Source organism: Achroia grisella, unplaced genomic scaffold (assembly GCF_030625045.1).
Source record: "Achroia grisella isolate CSIRO2021 unplaced genomic scaffold, CSIRO_AGI_Agris_v1 utg1314, whole genome shotgun sequence".
NCBI lineage: Eukaryota > Metazoa > Arthropoda > Insecta > Lepidoptera > Pyralidae > Achroia > Achroia grisella.
The window spans coordinates 988,504-1,008,016 of NW_026712619.1; the positions used below are offsets into that span (position 1 = coordinate 988,504).

Consider the following 19,513-nt stretch of genomic DNA (forward strand, 5'->3'; position numbering starts at 1 on the left):
AATCATTCTGCCTGTCAATTTTTCTAATCTGTGTAATAAAAGTGCTTTGTCTATCTATGACACGTATTTGATGTTTTCTTGAAAACCTTGAATTTAACAATTCTCTCGAAGTAATATTTTTTATTTTCTACTTTTACTGTACGTGTATATACAATAATGTAAGAAAATAATTTTCTTTGATTACACTTTTATATTCAATCTCTTTTAAATAGAATATGTCGCATTCTTCTTACACAAAACATTACTTTTTCAGGTCGAAAGTAACATTCAAGATCACATTAACTTCGGATCCAAAACTGCCTTTTAAAGTGTAAGTATTTGGTTAAATTGCTTAAAAATTCATAGATATCATTGTGGAGTAACTTCAAAGTAGATAGTTTGCACTTACTATTCTATTTGTGGGGAAAACTCCAAACGAAATAAGAAGAAAAGTTTGTTCATTTTAACAGATGCTGAGTTATCGTGGGTACTACATTGAAGTTACACTGCTCTGATATGGATACAGCTGTCCTAAGGCAGTTTCTAGACTATTTCCAAGATTTCCTTCATTTATGCCAGTTAGAAAATTGGCCAAACAATGATACCACTGAGACTGAACTACAGAATGCCTTTTTAATATCACAACACATCGAAAAATGTATGGATAGACTTCAAAAGAACGAAACTATTAATGAGTTTCTGTCTACTTTACATAATGACAAAGAAACTTCCGGTACATTCCTCAAAATGTGCCTGGGAGACCCTCCTAAATATGTACTGAAGAAAATTATCAATTCCGAAACAAAAATCAGCCAAATGGACACAGGGTTCCGGATGTTTCTTCAGTTGTTCCCCGAGCAGAGATTAGAAGATAGCTTGACTGATATAATGTTGGAGGCGGCATCTAAGGAGACTCTTTTACGGAATTTATCACAAGAATTTGATAAAGATAAAATTGTTGAATTCAAAAGTCAAATATTCCTCTCGGAACTGCACAAATGTGAGAATACAAAAAACATAGTAGCTGATATCCTAGTTAAACCTAACCAGAGTATAATTAACTTGTTAGTAACGAGTTTGTTGAATAAAGAAGTTAAACACTTGACTACTGTAACAAATATTGCTAGTGCATTTAAAGATGTAATGTTATCCAGAAATCATAGTAATCAGTCCTTCTGGAAGTATCTTTTTAATGTTGATGAGGAAAAATTCATTCAGTTATGTTTACATTACAGTGATTTATTTAAATTAATCACCAACTCTTTAATTGATTGTAGTAAGTTATTGAGAGAGAATATGTCCTCCGAATTCTTTTATATAGATATAACATATTCCCAATTAGTTAGTATTGTTAAAAGAATATGCTCAAACGATAGTTTACGAATTGAGTTTACAGATATTGTTAATGATGATAGTTCCACAATGAGTTTCTGGCAGGGTATGATGTGATATATATTTTTTATTAAACTGGAAAGACTTATTATTGTTGTATTATTTAATAAAGCATTTACATATTTAACAATTGTAAAAAAATATATGTATAATTTGCAATAAGAAAATATATAAAATTTGCAAAAAAATGTAAATGTAACATTACATATTTTTTTGTTACTCTGTTTAGTAAATAAAGTGTTGAGAATACTCTTTTCTCTATTTAAAGTTTTCTTGTATTCTATAATCAAAACTATAAAAACAAAATTATGTATTATGTCACTTCACTCTCTACCATCTTACCATTAAATACATTTTTCCAGTCATAAATAGTTTTACTACATATTTCTACAACATAACGGCTGTGGCAATCACTACAAACAATGTCACCACTGTAGGAACAGGCCGGCCAATCCGGGACATTCACGGCCACCCACCCGCTTGCTATTTTATAAATATGTCAACTGTACCTATAGGATGAGTAGTATATTCCTTGCAGTTAGTTAAGACACACGCAATTTGGTCGGCATAAAGTTTTGTGTAGTTTACCAAATAAAACAGCTTTCCATAAGAGGGGCTTTAACTCACCATAAAACCCTGAGATCCTCACACCTAAGGCTTATAAAAATATATTAAATAATTATAAATATATTCAAGTGATAGTCTACAATAGCCAACATTATGTGTATAGTAGGTATCCAAGTATAATATGTATGTATTTACGAAAAAAAAAATATCTATGTATTTGTATCAGTTGTCTAGTACCCATAATACAAACTTTAGCTAGCGTAACTTGGGTCTATTAATGAGTATGATTGTTTGTATCGGTCTGGGTATTTTCTATGTATAATATGTTTTTTTTTACAAAAAAAATGTATCCATGTATTTATATCAGTTGTCTAGTACCCATAACACAAGCTTTAGCTAGCTTAACTTGGGTCTAGATCCTCAGTTATTGTTCTGAGATTATTACATCTTAAAAATATGTTAAACAATTATAAATGCATACATATTATTGTCAAATAACTTTACGATTTTTGTTGTATCAGTAATTTCCGTGTTAAATATCACACTTCAAACCAGAATACAGCTTACAAAGCAATCTGCATAGTGGCAGAAATCTGTGAGAAAGAGGTACACGAACCAACAAATTTGTACACTCTAATTTTAGTCTCAGCAAAATTTTATAATTCACTACCTGTCCCATGCAGCTTCGGCTGTTCCCATTGGTTGTAGCATGGTGTTATAATACCTATAGCCTACATAGATAAATGGGCTACCAAACACAAAATTTTCAAAATCGGTTCAGTGATTACTCTCACAACCTCACAAACTTTACTTTATAATATTAGTTTGGTGGTCTAGCAGTTTAGCACACCACTTTCCTTCCTATTGTTGCAGGTTCGATTCCTTGCACAGTATATGAGTTAGTTTGTATAGTTTGGTTGTTTTCTATGTATATTATCTATATATTTACACAATATCCAAGTATTTATATCAGTTATCTAGTACCCATAACACAAGTTCTGCTTACCTTGGTACTAGATGGCGTTGTTTGATTTGTCCACGGGTATTATTAATCTCTTTTTTTCTCTTCTTAGAAGACAATAAATACTTAAGAAGGTAATAAATACTTAACCAACCTGGGCCTTGGCCAAGTGTATTGCGGAATGAGTTTTTTTCTCTTTTATATATATATTTTATATACAGTGGACCCGCGGTAATCCGGCCCCACTTGTAATCCGACATTGTCTATTATTTGTTATTGAATATTACTTTGACAATATACCTCAGAGTGCATATACATACATACATATATAACAGAATCTTATCACTGGATCTGTAATTTGTCGGATTACAAGATACTCTTTTGTAAAAAATTCTGGACTATAGGGACCCTTACGCAGCACTCTATCATCCGACAAATACGATGGTCCGACACTGCCCTGCAAAACGTTTGTCGGATAACCGGGGGTTCACTGTATTATGTTATATATGTTTAACCAAGGAAGTTAAAATAGGGAAATAAAAAGTAATAGTATATTTTTTAATTTATTATTATGAATTCTTCAGTCTGAGTGTACCGGAGGCGACGCCGTTTACGGCGGTCCTGAAGTTCGCTGCTGAAGAGTTCAGGGTGGAGCCTGCCACCAGCGCGATCATCACCGACGATGGCATTGGCATCAACCCTCAACAATCAGCTGGTATGTCACAATTCATGACATTCTAACTGCTCCCACCTCATTGAAGATTTAACTGTGATTAAGTAAAACTCGATTCTACCTGATTTGAATTTAAAAATTAAAATGTATTGTTTTAACATATACAAACTCATTTGAAAAGAATGAGAGCCGAGTTTCTTGTCAGTTCTTCTGATCAAAAGCACTCCGAACTGACGGTAGATTTGACATATCGTAAGTCTGTAATAGACATAGATACATGAAAAAACTCTAGTCGACATGTCCTTCTATATATACATGTAATATACTGGTTGTTACCCGCGACAACGTCCGAGTAGAAATTAACTTTTTTTTTATAAAATAATATTTTTAAAATAGAATCGACCCACAATGAGTGGCTACACACATTGAGGGTCGATTCTCTCAGTCCTTCTTCTCAGGGACATATGTTCTGGGATGTCGAATCATTGACTTAAGTTTTTAGGAGGATAACATAATAAAGATAAAAAAATTAACGTGTATAAATAAAAAATATGTCCTTTATGAAAATGATTCAGACTTCGAATGTAATCTTAGTTATGCTTCACTGTAAATTTTAAACTCTATTGATTTCAGGTAATGTATTCCTGAAGCACGGCTCCGAGTTGAGGCTAATCCCCAGGGACAGGGTGGGACATGCCCCGACTTAGTCACAAAACTATCATTCCATTAATGTAAGCGATGTTTTATATAATCTATATTATATTATGTTATTATATTTTATGTGTAATTAAATGTTTTTTGTAATGATACATGTAGTTTTCATTGTCATTGTATATAGACGTGTGCAAAGTTGGTATAAATAATATTTATCACTAGTTATTACCCACCCCTCCCAAACGGGGACCGATGTTACGACGGCCTGAGCTGAGGTTCGAAACTCTGTCGGTGTCCTCAGACTCAAAGTCGTATCCGTCAGGCGGGAGTTGGCCTTCAGTCGCTCTATAAGTCCTTCCTTTGGTTTGGAGTGCATCTGCACTCGCCCACTATCGTCCGGTGAAGCTGTAAAGGCCAGCTGTGGCCAACAGCATTAAAGTAGTCCGAAAAAAAAAAGTTATTACCTACTACGTAATCCATGTGGAAATTAACTTTTAGTAATTAAAATAAATTTCTAAAATAGTCTAAGTTACTTCTCATAATATTAGTTATCTGCTAGTGATAGTCCCGTCAAAATCTGTTCATCTATCAGAGATTACAAGAACAAACAGGTAGACAAAATTTTGTCTGTCTGTCTGTTTGTTCCGGCTAATCTCTGAAATGGTTGGACCGATTTAGACGGAACTTTTATTAGCAGGTAGCTGATGTAATAAGAAGTAACATAGGCTACTTTTGTATTAGAAAAATAAAGTTAAATTCCACGCGGACGAAGTCGCGGGAACAGCTAGTAATAAATAAATAAATAATATGGATACAAAAACAACAGTACAAACTTCAGTAAAATTTATTGCAATTCAATATATTATATCTTACTAACTAGTGGAACGAAATTCTTAACATTATTTACAACGTCTTATTCATTTAAAACAATTAAGGTAATCAACTTTCTTAAAATTATATCAATTTTACAATTTTAATGCACATATTAATTATATGATATTAATTAAGAATTTATTATATGATAAACATAACATAAACATTATAACTGCTTTTATGTTTACACTCTTTCACGGGGGGGAAAAGTGTGCATTTAAATGTACACAAAGAGAGCGAGAAAGAACGCGCGCAAGAGAAAGAGTAAGCGTGTAAATGTAAACAAAGAGAGCGAGAAAGAATGCGCGCAATCCCAGCTACAATCGTGCATGATTTCGCGCGTTTTTGTAATAAATAATTATCACTGCAAAATGGCGAACATCTGGCCATAGAGCAAATAGCAAAATAAGATTATAAAAATAAAATTATAAGATTCAAATTCGGAACGTCACGTCACGCATGGAACATCTATGTTATTTTATTTAAATTTATATACATTTTGCACTTCTCGACCATTCCTTGGCGTCACTATTAAATTCAGTGTACACTACATTCTAAACATTTTTTATTTCAATAATACAACAAATTAAACATTGCAATATTCCTCCAGCAAACATATTGTAATTTTTATTACGAACTATCTGACCCCGTAAACTCCGTTCCGCCTCAAAACTAAATATGTCAAAGGTTTTTTGAAGTTTAGTTACGCAATAAATTTCTGAACGCACCCTTTTTGACAGGTATCAGCAGTTTGTATGGGAAAATAAAATTGTTGTTTTTACTATTCTACATGCAATTTCTTCATGTTTTATCACCGTTTAAACCTTCCCTGGACATCCATGAATATTTCAAGACTAAAATTAGCTAAATGGGTTCAGTCGTTCTCGAGTTTTAGCGAGACTAACGAACAGCAATTAATTTATATATATATATATATATATATAAAAGACATTCTTTATTGTATACGCTGTTGATTGCAAGGAGTGTCAAAGGGAGCTGTCAATAGAAATAACATAAAAAATGGATCGTGCAAAAACAAGTGTGCGTGAATAAGGATATATAAATTATATTATAAAAAGACAGTAATAGTTGAATAATAATTGTAATAAACTTTAAATATCGTTTCTTTGTTTACAGGTGAGTTATATGTGTGATTCATTATTTCAGTGTTAAATAATTGTAGTGTCTTAAAATTTAATAAAACATTTCTTTGTTTACAGAGAAACAAATTTTAGTTTATATTATAAAGAAACCCTGAAAATATCATTAGATAGATATAGATAGATATAGATAGATAGTGCTGGCATCTAATGTTTGGTAAAATTTATTTTAAAACTACGTTTCCCTCTCCACAAGTACGGCTTAACTTTAATTGCAGATGAAGTGTGAATTATGTAACTATTACTATACAGTTTCAGCTTTCAGAAACTCAACTTTCTATAGGGGTTACCTCGAGTAATCTAGGCTCATTTTTTTCCTACACGTAAGTATCTACATATAAGCATAATTTACTAGTTTCTCTATAACAATATGTACATAATACTCAACATTTTGAAATCGCATCAATAAAGTTACTCTATGTTTTCTAATTAATTTATCACTGAAATATCAACTTTTGAAATTTATTATGGGTACTAGATGACTGATACAAATACATAGATTTATATATTTTTTCTTAAGTACATACAAAAAAATACCCAGACCGATACAAACAATTATACTCATACATACAAATGTTCGTTCCGTGTGGGGAATTGAACTCGATACCATCGAAAGTAAGGCCAAACCGCTAGACCACCAAGGCCGTCAAAGGAAATGCATGCATTTATATCAGTTGTCTAGTACTCATAACACAAGCTCTGAATAACTTGAGACTAGATGGCATTGTGTGAATTGTCCAAGAATATTATTATTAATAATATTGATCATAACAAATTAAAACATAATATATAAACGAATATACCGTCCCATACAAGAACCGAATCGTTAAGTTACGTTACGTTTCAGTACAATAACAGTTACAAAACGTTTTAAAATAACAGTTCGTGTTATGTTAAGTTACGTTTGGTTTCGTTTCAACAGATATTTTATAACAGTTTGAAGGCGATTAAAAATAACAGCTAGTTTCTAATCACGATTCGATTTCTATAGCGAACCGGTTTTAACAACGTGTAGTTTTAAATCACGTTTCATTGATACATGAAATATTAAGCAGTCTGTGAACATCTAGCGTAATTAAAAACAGTGCTAAATGCAAATAAATGCTAGTCTATTCTTACAAGAGGCTCCATAGCTCTGAGGAATGATTTCTCGAACTCCGCCTCTGAGAAGCGGCCCACTGACGCCCTGTAAAAAGAACAGAATGATTTTTATTCTGTACCAAGAGAAGCTTGTTTGTATTCCCGAATAGCTTTTTACTTTTTAAATAATTTTGAAAACAGAACGTCACGTACATAACAGTGTTTTGTTTTTTTTTATTAATGTGTATACAGTTCTTCTCGAACATTCCGCGGCGTCACCAATAAATATACATATATATAATAAACCTTCTCCCAATACTGTTAATATATATATATAGATATATTAACAGTATTGGGAGAACATATATACATAATAAAGCCTACGATATATGTTTTAAGTTTGACTCGAATTATTTATAAGTATAATTAGTAAACCAGGCAATAAAAATAAAACGGGGCGATTTAATAATTATAGTTATAAAAAGGAAGCAAATCTAATCACTTCTCTCCAGGAAAAAGAGGAAGAAGGAGATAAGGACGGTTTTGGACCTTATTTATTATTTTTTTGTTTTTTATACATAGCGACAAAAGTGTATATAACTTTTCTGTAAAGCAAATCCCGGAGAGATTTATATTTTTTAAATTACGTAACGAATTTTAATGGTGTTTTCAGCAACAAATAGAGTAATTCAAGAGGAAGATATACATATATAATAAATGCGTATCGTCATACAGAACAAGCCGAGAAATTCTATTTGTAATGCATCTATATGAAGCAGGGAGGTCGCCAGTTAACAAAAAAAATATATCAGTACCTTGCAGCCTGAACTATCCTTTTTCTCTCGTCAATAGGCAGAGCTATCACCTCGAGTATTGCTCTCGCATACTCATCAGCCTCAGTTGCGAGGAAACCAGTGCGGGTGTCGTCCGCGGTGTGCACGATGTCGCCGAGCGGCCCCCCCGACCGGTGTGCCACCATTATCAAGCCTGCTGCCATGCATTCTACCACACCTGGTGATAGAAAAAAAGCTGTTAAAACATAAGATACAGGAGAAAGAGGTTAAGAGACGTAAGATATAGAAGGCATGACTTCTAGGCATCTGGAATGGCAGCGTGTTAACCGTGAACCATTAGAATAGAATAGAAAATCATTTATTCAAATAAACTTAATTTAAGCACTTTTGAATAGTCATAACAATTTGTTTTTTATCTACCTAATAGAATAGAAACTGAATAGAATAGAAAAACATTTATTCAAATAAACTTACATTGAAGCACTTTTGAATAGTCATTACATTGTTTTAATCTACCGCTCATTTGGAAAGCTGTCTCATCACAAGAAGAACGAGCAAGAAATTAACATGCATCACGTGTTTAAACGTGATTTTTAGTGATTAGGACTAAGGTTCTATTCCTAGCAATAATATTAATAAGAAATTTTGGCAACTTGAGGTAGACCATCTCTACACAGGGATGCAGTTGAGAAGGGAAGGGAGCTAATCTCACATCTCCACCTTGTTGGAAACCATGCTCTTATTAGCTGGGGTTCATAAGCGGCTAATGTCCTACATGACTAACTGATTTTTTAATTGATTAACTGTGAATCGTTCGACATGATGCCTACGGCTACCTTTTACCATCGCACCACTCGCCATTGACAGGGAATTCATCCCCACACGCTAGAACCTAAGTGGTATCGGACAGTACGGTTTTAGAGGAGCTTCCTCCCGCGTACACTTAGATTGTGGAACTTCCTGCTGAAGGTTTTCTCACGAGACTACAGCATTGGTTTTTTCAAGAAGGGTATATTAAGGTTTCTTAATGGTCGGCAACGCGCGCGTGACACCCCTGGTGTCTCAGTTCATAGGCTATGGTAACCATTTACCATCAGATAGACCGTATGCTTGTTTGCCACCATCTTGTCTTAGTATTATTTTTTGTTCTTTGCGATAGCATATGCTGGTGGTCACTCTATTCTCCCAAATTTGAATTTTAATAACTGTATTTATCATAAACATGTTCCACTATTATTTGAAAAAAATACGAGCTGAGTTTCTTGTCAGTTCTTCTCATCTCGATATCATTCCGAACTGACGGTAGATTTGACATATCATAAGAGTCTGTAATAGACCTACATGAATAAAGATATTTTGATTTTGAATTTGAATTTGAATATCAAATAAAATTACAAAATTTACTAACTAATGCCAAAGTGCTCATTCCACATGGCATGCAGGCCGACGGTAGATGTCTGGTAGAGTTGTAGCAGACGACCATACGGCGCGTTCACCACAAACTGGACATTGTCTTCTAAAGACAGATGCTTGGAGAGGTCCTTCAGGTTCTGGACCCTCTCCTCATCCTCAGCATTGCGGCAGGAGCCCACAAGGATCAGCTTTATCTGGAATTTGGAAGTCTTTGTATTAAACAACAGAAAAATACATTTGTGGTTTCCGTATGTGTAATTTTTTTTCAAACAGTTTCATATATAGTGCACAGGTAACATATTGACAGAGAAATAGACCTACTTCAGTGTTTAGGATATTATTATAAATGAGTCTGTGACTTGTATCTGTGGTATTAAGGTATAATTTCAAATACCAATGGCGCAAAGTGGCAGGTTGAGTTTGATTTATTTATTTCTTACGATAATTTTATCTTTTCATATTGTTGTACAATAAAGTATTACAAAAAATAAACGAGCTCTTTCACTTTTAGAAATATTTTATAGAAAATTATATTATTAGTCAATAATATCAATTATATTTCACGCGGACAACACTGCCGGCTAAGACTAAGTTAAAAAAACAAAAACAACAAAAATGATTTTCAATTGATATAAGATAATAATCTCAGACAATTCACACAGCGCCAAGTCCCAACCTAAGCACACGTTATGGGTACTAGACAACTAATACAAATACACATTTTTTTGTAAATACATACATACATAACATACACAGAAAATCTCCAGACCAATACAAACAATTGTACTCTTTGTACCGTGTAAGAAATCGAACCCGCGACCAACAGAAGTAAAGCGATGTGCTAAACCGATAGACCACCGAGGCCGTCACTGTCAAATTATCACCTCACCTTATTCCAAAGCAGTTCATTCTTCACCAGCAAATTCCTCAGCTCGTACAACGCTTGCAGCATCAGTGGATGATCTTTCTCCGGTCTGAACTGTGCCACTGACAGTATGTTTATAGGATCCGTATCTTTTACTAAAGAACGCAGCTGTTTTAGTTCTGATACCTGCAATTTAATTTAATGCAAATGCATCTTATATGTAAAATTCCTATGTTGTGTTCACAATGTTAGTTACCATCTCCTCTGGTAGAATCAAAATATGACTATTAAAAAGTGCTTGTAATGAGTTTATTTGAATAAAAATAATGTATATTTCTACTAGCTTTTGCCCGCGGCTTCGCTCGCGTTAATTTATCCCCTTCATCATCATCATCATCGCAGCCCGGAAGACGTCCACTGCTGGACATAGGCCTCCCCCAAAGATCTCCACGACAATCGGTCCTGCGCTGCTCGCATCCAATGCCTTCCAGCGATCTTGAGCAGATCGTCGGTCCACCTTGCTGGAGGCCTTCCCACGCTGCGTCTTTATCCCCTTAGGGGTGGAATTTATCAAAATCCTTTCTTAGCGGATGCCTACGGCACAACATCTACCTGTATGCCAAATTTCAGTACGATCCGTCCAATGGTTTGGGCTGTGCGTTAATAGATCACTACGTCAGTCACCTTTGAGTTATATACATTTAGATTTCCGAAAAGGCTTGACCGTTTTTATGAAATTTTATATGCATATTCAATAGGTCTGAGAATCGGCTACTATCTTTAATACCCTTAAGTGATAAGGGATGTCCACCCTTAACACTTATATTAAATTTATTATTTTTTTTATAATGTCGCATTAAAAATACATACAACCCTAAATTTTTACTCTTCATCACCAACACCTATTTTTTAATAGCGATTTTTTCACGCAAAAATTACTAAACGGATTTTGCTGAAACTACAATAATATATATTATACATTAGAGTATAATATATTATCAGAATCAATTGAATTAATGCTAATTAGTGGTTTGTATTCACACACTTAAATTTAAAAATGTAAAGTAAAAATAAAATTATTCAAATTTTTTTTTTTTATAATGTAGCATTAAAAATACATACAACCCTAAATTTTTACTCTTCATCACCAACACCTATTTTTTAATAGCGATTTTAATTTATATGATATAACGACATTTTCGGGGTCAGCTGGTACATATATAAAATAATTAGTTATAAAATAATTAATTAGTAAAATTACAAACGACTTGAACCAAAAGGTCTCATACCGAATAAACTTGATGTGTTATATCTTCTAAATCAGGAGTGTGCAACCTTATTTAATCAACGAGCCGATTTACATTTTTTTTTTTGCTGAACCGCAAATAAAGTAATGGATAATGTTCAAAACTTTAATTATAATGAACATTAGAGCTAATATTTGTATTACGTGTTTGAACAAAACGATGACAAGTGATTAGTACAAAAGTACTCGTCACAACAAATTGTTTCGGATTAGTATGTGCTATCATTTTATTATAATTAATTTTATAACAATATATTTATAGGAGAAAGTAGAAAAAATAAAATAAATTATGAAAATGCTTGGCGGGCCTCATAAATATGTTTAACAGGCGGCCCACATAAACATGTTTGCCCGCGGGCCGCGTGTTGTTTATCCCTGTTCTAAATATTTAAATGGCTTTTTTTTAAAGTCGGTCTAAATGCTGAAGTGTACTCACCTCACAGGGTGGATACACTTTGTATGTCTTTTCCGGGACATCCCACAGCTCCTCTATGTGACCCTCGGTCCAGGATCCATTCACCATCACTATATCTGCGCAGCGACCCACGATGCCGTACAACTGCAAAAGAGAATGTGGCGCCGTGGTCATCACCTCACCACTGTAGCGTTATATATGATGTGATGAGGTGTCGCTACATAATATATAGTTCATTGTAGTATGTAGGTATTGAGTAGACAGGTGTAATAATTGTACTATTTATTGTTCATTAGTAAGTTTATTAGATAGTGGGTTAATAGACCAGACGTAGACTGACTTTACACTGGACTTAAATCTTTACCTTAGTGGAGACGTAAACCAATTGAAGGGTCTCAAGTTTTGAGATTACATCGTCGATTAAATAGAAAAATGTTATTTTTCAAATTTAGTACATTGAATTGCCTCCTTTTATATAAATCAATTAAATTAACCACGCCGATCTTAATCATTATCTAAATACTTTTAAAATGATATATAATTCATCCGTGTAAATTTAAAACCATAATTAAACTAAAAAAATGAATATTTTCTATACTACAATTTTTCTATTTAAATGACGACATGTGTAGCCGGTACACTGTCGAGCGAACTGCGAAAGTTTGTGAATAGATGGCGTATAGTATAGATGGCACAGTAGTTTGTACAAGAAATAAAATATCACCAAAAAATGACATTAATGGATAATATAGTGAGCTCAAGATGCTTTTAAATAAACCTCCCTAATGTTTGTTACTCTTTCACGCAAAAACTACTGAACGGATTTTGCTGAAACTTTACAATAATATATATTATACAGCAGAGTATAATATATTATCAGAATCAATTGAATTAATGCTAATTGGTGGTTTGTATTCACACACTTAAACTTAAAAATGTAAAATAATAATAAAATTATTTAAAAGAGCAACACGCAAGTTTCTTGCTCGTTCTTGTGATGAGACAGCTTTCCGAATGAGCGGTAGATTAAAAAAATGTAATGACTATTCAAAAGTGCTTCAATGTAAGTTTATTTGAATAAATGATTTTCTATTCTATGCTAATACGGTATAAATTTCACGCGGATGAAACCGATCTGGTCAAGATCGCTGGAAGGCATTGGATGCGAGCAGCGCAGGACCGATCGTCGTGGAGATCTTTGGGGGAGGCCTATGTCCAGCAGTGGACGTCTTCCGGGCTGCGATGATGATGATGGATGAAACCGCGGGCACTGCTAGTATATAACAATTTTATACAGTCATACTGTTGATAAAACGGTTATTAATTGTTAGTAATGTGATTAGTCCACATTACTAACTGTTACTGGCAGCTTATCTACCATTCTTTTTATAAACTTTAATTTTTTATATCTATTTTTTATACGTCACTTGACTAACTATATATTGTTTTGTTACTTCTTGCTGTGAGCCCTTTTGTAATACACATTTTTACTAATATTTGGTTTTTATTAAAATAGTAGTTGTGTTCCGGCTCCAGTAACACTAACTACTTCTTCCTGTAGTTAGTTCTAAATAATACCACAGATAACATAATATTACGGGATCCCCCCTGTAATATTATGTTATCTGTGAGTAATGTTTGACGACCGCGGTGGTCTAGTGGTTTAGCACACCGCTTTACGTCCGATGGTCGCGGGTTCGATTCCTCGCACGGCACAAACATTTATATTCATGAGTATGATTGTTTGTATCGGTCTGGGTGTTTTCTATGTATAATATGTATGTATTTACAAAAAAAAATATCTATGTATTTGTATCAGTTATGTAGTACCCATAACACAAGCTTTAGCTAGCTTAACTTGGGTCTAGATGGCGCTGTGTGAATTATCCTGAGATTATTATTATTATTACATTAATGTGAGGGGATTGTTAGTAATGGGAACTAGTAACCCCCATTGCTAGCAATGTACCATGTTAGGTCGACCTCCACGCGGTTCCTCCTGGAAACCATCGTTATAAATTCCTAGTGAATTTGTCACGATGGGCTAACTGACCTGACCTCATATTCATCTTATCATCCTCCACTGGTGCCCTGCCAGCATAAACCGTTAGCGCAGGCGGGAGCACCATTTCATTATCATCCACAAAAAAAAACATAATACTTACCCATCCAAAGATCTTGTAGTAAAACAATTTGATCCACGTGAACAGTGGATTCCTGGCTATGAGGCTGGAGTTATTGTATGCCACTATCCTGTGCTGAACTCTGCGCATCATGGCGCTAGTGATGGTGGGGTAGTGCACGTAGCACCCCACGGGACACTGCGCCAGGTACCGGAATATGGGGTATGTGAATGCGAATCCAGTTGTGTCAATGTAAATATCTGGTAAGAAAACATTTTATTTTTCTATACATATAAATAAAATTGGACTGTCTGTTTGTAATATGGAAATAACAGTTTTTAAATACATGCATATGAATATAAATACGGTACATACACCAAAATAACATTTTTTACGATTTTTGTCAGTCTGTCTGGCTATATGTTTGTTCTGGCTAATCTCTGAAATGGCTGGACCGATTTTGACGGGACTTTTATTGACAGGTAGCTGATGTAATAAGGAGTAACTTAGGCTATTTTTATTTTAGAAAATTAAAGTTAAATTCCACGCGGACGAAGTCGGGGGTACAGCTAGTTTTTTATAAGTCTTTACGGCTAAATTTGTATTTACGTAGTATAATATGAAGTCTTTTTTTTTTTAATGGATGATAATGGAATGGTGCACCCGCCTGCGCTAACGGTTTACGCTGGCGGGGCACCAGTGGAGGATGGTAAGATGAACATGAAGCCAGATCAGTTAGCCCAACGTGACAAATTCACCGGGAATTTATCACGATGGTTTCCAGGGGGAACCGCGTGGAGGTCGACCTGACATGGTACATTGCTAGCAATGGGGTTATCAATCCACATTACTACCAATCCCCTCCCCCCTATAATATGAAGTCGTCGTTTCCGCTGTCTGTTCGCTTAGATCTTTTAAACTACGAAACGGATTTCAATGCAGTTTTTATCCTTCGGGTGGTGCGGCTAAGGCAATTTGTTCACTGGTGAGGTAATGGAGTGATTGTTTTTAGGGTACAATAAGACTGACATGTACTTAGATAGTACAAAAGTCCCTAAATTAAAAAAAAAAAAATAAAAATGCAGTTTTTATCTGTAGATAAAGTGATTCAATAGGTAGCTATACAGTTATAATATAAATAGTACATAAACTCGCAATCAAAGCTACCATATCGTAGTTAAATTTGTTCTTCTATCGTGTATGTAATGCGTAGGAATGAAGATCATATCCTAAGGACGGTGTTACATATGAATAGAGACCGGATTATATGCAACATAAAAAGCTTGTTATATGCATGAACAATGCTTGAAATATACACGAAAATTGGCAGAATATGCAAAATTAAATGTTAAATTTTAGGAATTCCGAAAAAAAAATAGAAAAGTATTATTTTTTTGTATTTCAAAATCAGCATAAAATTAGTAAATTACTTTTTGGTAGGCGATAGGTGAAGTAAGTATAGGTGAATAATATGTAACTGAACATGTAACAATTTATATGCGTAATAGGCGGTACGACTTTGTTGTAGGCGAGTGCGACGTTCTTCTGTCTCTTTCATTTTTTTATCGTAACTGTCAAAATAAAAGACGGCGACTACTGACTGCGTTCCGAAATGTAGTCAAAAGTCACAATTATTACTCAATAGCCCTTATATTGTGTGACTGTTATTATATTAAATTTGATCGCATTTCGGAACGCAAGGTGAGTGAAAAACATTGTAAATGTACCAATAATATGCATCGTAACTAGATCTTAGGTAAAATATACCTCTGAGAATGGCTAAAATCCGGTCTGTACATATGAATGTGGATGGTTCTCTACCCTATAGAGGAAGACCGAAAAAGAGATGGATGGACTGTGTGAAAGATGATATGGTGAGAAAGGGAGTAAATAACGGGATGACTGCGAACAGAGATGAATGGAAGAGAAAAACATATTACGACGACCACAAATAAATGGGATAAGGAAGAAGCAGATGATCATAGTTAAATTCGTTTTTCTAAAATCTTAAGAACTTATATTTATATAGAATAAAAAAAATATTTTTCAAATAAATGTAGTACCACAACCTTCTCATAGATAATTAGCAATACATAAATACCTGGGTTTAATTTCATAAATGCTTCCATTCCCATGATCATAGACCCTAGATTTTGAAGCAGCAACGTGAAGTACGGATACATTTTAACTTCAATAACGAACTGTGTGGATAGACGTATGAAATTTATATTGGCATCCTGCAGTTTCACATTGAACTGATTTTGGGCTTTATCCAGGATTGTCTTTGCTTCAGCCGTTTCAACTGTATAGATGTAGATATTCGTATTGGGATACCTGAAAATACAACAGACATAAATATATTTATGGTTTACAGTTGATTTTTTTTAAAATTAAAGCTACATGGCCTATATTATATATACCTTATAGACTAACATACATAAGAAATAATAATCTATTACATATAAATAAAATTGGAGTGTTTGTTTGTAATATTGAAATAACCTTTTTTTACTACATGCATATGAATATAAATACGGTACACACACCGAAATAACATTTTTTTACAATTTTTGTCTGTCTGTCTGTCTGTTTGTTCCAGTTAATCTCTGAAATGGTTGGACCGATTTTGATGGGACTTTTATTGGCAGGTAGCTGATGTAATAAGGAGTAACTTAGGCTACATTTATTTTAGAAAAAATCTAATTAGTTCTGTTAAGACCCTGTTAATAATATAAAGAATGTATATTAAACACGAAATTAACTAATGTTAATATGTTGTTTCTAGTTACCTCTCTAAAACTGCTTTTATGGCCACCCACAGCACCCTTTCGCCGCCTCCACCTGCATTGCAATAAGGATGGAAGAATGCCACATTTGCACCATCATGGTTCCTCCGTTGCCGTTTGCGTTCCTTTATCCTCATGTACCATGATGCAAAGATGAAGGCAGCTGGCACCAACACAAATGTTGCAAACAGCAGCACTCCGAAGAATATAAATGGCACAACGAAGAGAATGCTAAAAAATAGATTATTATAAATGCGAAAGTTTGTAAGTATTAATTGTTATTCTTCCACACAAAAACTACTGAACTGATTTTGATGAAATTTTACAGTAATATAGCTTATGCATCAGAATAACACATAGGCTATATTTTATATTGAAACATAGCTACTCGCCTCTCGCTTCACATGGGTGTACATGTGTTATATATACAAACCTTCCTCTAGAATCAGAGATCTATTAAAAAACTGCTACAAAATCTGTTGCATGTTTATTTTTAAAGATTTCAGCATACATACAGATATGGACAGCGACTTTATATTATACTATGTAATAATTTAATGTGGTTTCTTTTCAGCCGCCCGAATGAGAGGCCAATTGCGGAAAATGGAGTCCAACCGACATAATGTGGTTTCACCCACCCAGTAGGCACAATTAGTATGAAATATATTAAAATTTTGATGTGGTCATTACAGATACAGACAATAAGGGAAAAACTTTGACTTGACTTTTTAATGAGTTGTAATAGAAATAAATAAATGTGCTAATCCCATGATTTTTTCTGAATTGTATACCCATGAATTGTATGTATAAATACATTTCACTGACAAATTTTTCATTCTATCTTCTTATTATGGATTAAAACACATTTATATTTTAGATTCATGTTTTTTAATATGAATGCTTGTATTGAGGCTTACATAGAATGATTATATTTAAGTACCCTACATATTTCCTTTTTTGATAAAAAGTTATATTGTGGGTGACAATAAAAAACACACAATTATTGTCATACAACACTTCTCATCTAAATAAGTATTTCAAAAGAATTGGTAAATAAAAAAAGTCTATTCAATAACAAAATGAATAAAATAAGAAGAATAAAAGATTATTTTTTATTTAATAAAAGGTTATGATTTTTTGTGAATATGAAAACTGTAGGTAGTTTCATTTAGTTGCCTTTTATAAACATAACTACTATTCATCTATACATATAAATAAAATTGAAGTGTCTGTTTGTAATATTGAAATAACCGTTTTTTACTACATGCATATGAATATAAATACAGTACTTACGAACACCAAAATAACAATTTCTACAATTTTTGTTAAACCATAGATAAACTTGCGTGTTGCTCTTTTAAATAGTCATTATAACTTACATTATTGAGTTAAAATGTTTGAATACAAACTACCAACTAGCACTAATTTATAAATAATAAATAAATACTTTCTTTTTAAAATAGGCCGGTCTATTGTAAAAAAGAAAAGAAAATATGTCTAGGTGTTAAAATATCTTATCTACATTTAAAAAGTGTAAAACGCAAAATTAAGAAGGGTCCACACCATTACATAGTATATAGTCGCCGTCGCTGTCTGTCCGCCCCTAAGTATGCTTAGATCTTTAAAACTATGCATCAGATTTTGAAGTGCTTGTTTTAATAGTGATTCAAGGGGAAGGTTAATATATATAATACATGTACAGCCGTGCAAAGCCGGGGTGAATAGCTAGTATAGCCTACTAAATGGACAATCACTATACTATCTTACTTTAGCATTGGAAATCCTAATTTTGAACTATTTCACTGTTGGACGGTCTTGGGTTTTAATTAAGCAGTGGATATCAGTGGTAAGAGAGTTTAAAACAAATACAAATACAATATATATGAGTATCTTAAAGTAATTTCAACAATTTCTATTGTGATATATGAAAATTTAAACGTAAAATAATATAATTTGGTACTTACGTGATACATAAACAGAACATTGTAGATGAAATTATGGGTGATTTATGTTAAATTATATAGAAACGGTTACTAACTAAGCACATATAATTGCAAGTCGTGACATTCGTATCTTAACGGATTTTATATTTTACGATAGAAGGTACATAATAACAATTTATTGTTAATCGACCCAACATAACCTATAAATCTAGAAAATAGAAATGATAACACTGTCATAAGGATTATATTCACATTGACAATGACAGCTGTCGTGGCAAATGTCATACAACTGTCGATTTCCATTTTCGTTATGGATTTAGCTACTGTAATAGCTTGTCCTAGAGATTTACCAATTTGCCCAATATTTTAGTCTGTTTAAAAAAAAACAATAAATACTGTCATCATTTACAAGCAATTCTAATTAGTACTTTAGTGTGTGAAAGTAATTTCTGAAAACATATATTTTATATCATAAAGTTATTACGGACGGAATCCATAACTCTATGGATTACGTCAAAACTAAGAACTC

General features: G+C 33.4%; 2 protein-coding genes across 3 annotated transcripts; one reads left to right on the forward strand and one right to left on the reverse strand.

The window, feature by feature from the left end:
* Nucleotides 1–52: 52 nt before the first annotated feature.
* On the forward strand, nt 53–4,381 carry LOC131855148 (ubiquitin-fold modifier 1). 2 transcript variants are annotated; one of them, XM_059206394.1, is made up of 4 exons: nt 53–158; nt 254–310; nt 3,484–3,614; nt 4,206–4,381. In XM_059206394.1, coding segments are annotated over exons 1-4 (264 nt in total). In that variant the 5' UTR covers nt 53–156; the 3' UTR covers nt 4,280–4,381. The 2 variants fall into 2 exon arrangements, with proteins under 2 accessions (XP_059062377.1, XP_059062376.1); XM_059206393.1 differs by lacking the exons at nt 3,484–3,614; nt 4,206–4,381 and adding an exon at nt 450–1,488.
* Nucleotides 4,382–7,131: 2,750 nt separating this feature from the next.
* LOC131855147 (GDP-Man:Man(3)GlcNAc(2)-PP-Dol alpha-1,2-mannosyltransferase) lies at nt 7,132–19,190 on the reverse strand. Its single transcript, XM_059206392.1, has 9 exons — nt 19,006–19,190; nt 17,045–17,272; nt 16,357–16,589; nt 14,298–14,515; nt 12,154–12,276; nt 10,436–10,597; nt 9,542–9,740; nt 8,155–8,350; nt 7,132–7,445 (listed from the first exon to the last, which is right to left on the reverse strand). Exons 1-9 carry the CDS (start codon nt 19,023–19,025, stop codon nt 7,364–7,366), a joined length of 1,461 nt encoding a protein of 486 aa, XP_059062375.1. The 5' UTR covers nt 19,026–19,190; the 3' UTR covers nt 7,132–7,363.
* Nucleotides 19,191–19,513: the final 323 nt, after the last annotated feature.

What these genes read in the sequence shown, in the direction of transcription:
- LOC131855147 (XM_059206392.1), bottom strand. Translation starts at nt 19,025, where the DNA reads ATGTTCTGTTTATGTATCAC. An exon ending in ATGTTCTGTTTATGTATCAC is followed by an intron (nt 17,273 to 19,005) that starts GTAAGTACCAAA and finishes TCTATTTTTTAG; the next exon opens with CATTCTCTTCGTTGTGCCAT. An exon ending in GAATGAGCACTTTGGCATTA is followed by an intron (nt 8,351 to 9,541) that starts GTTAGTAAATTT and finishes TTCTATCACCAG; the next exon opens with GTGTGGTAGAATGCATGGCA.
- LOC131855148 (XM_059206393.1), top strand. Translation starts at nt 496, where the DNA reads ATGGATACAGCTGTCCTAAGGCAGTTTCTAGACTATTTCCAAGATTTC.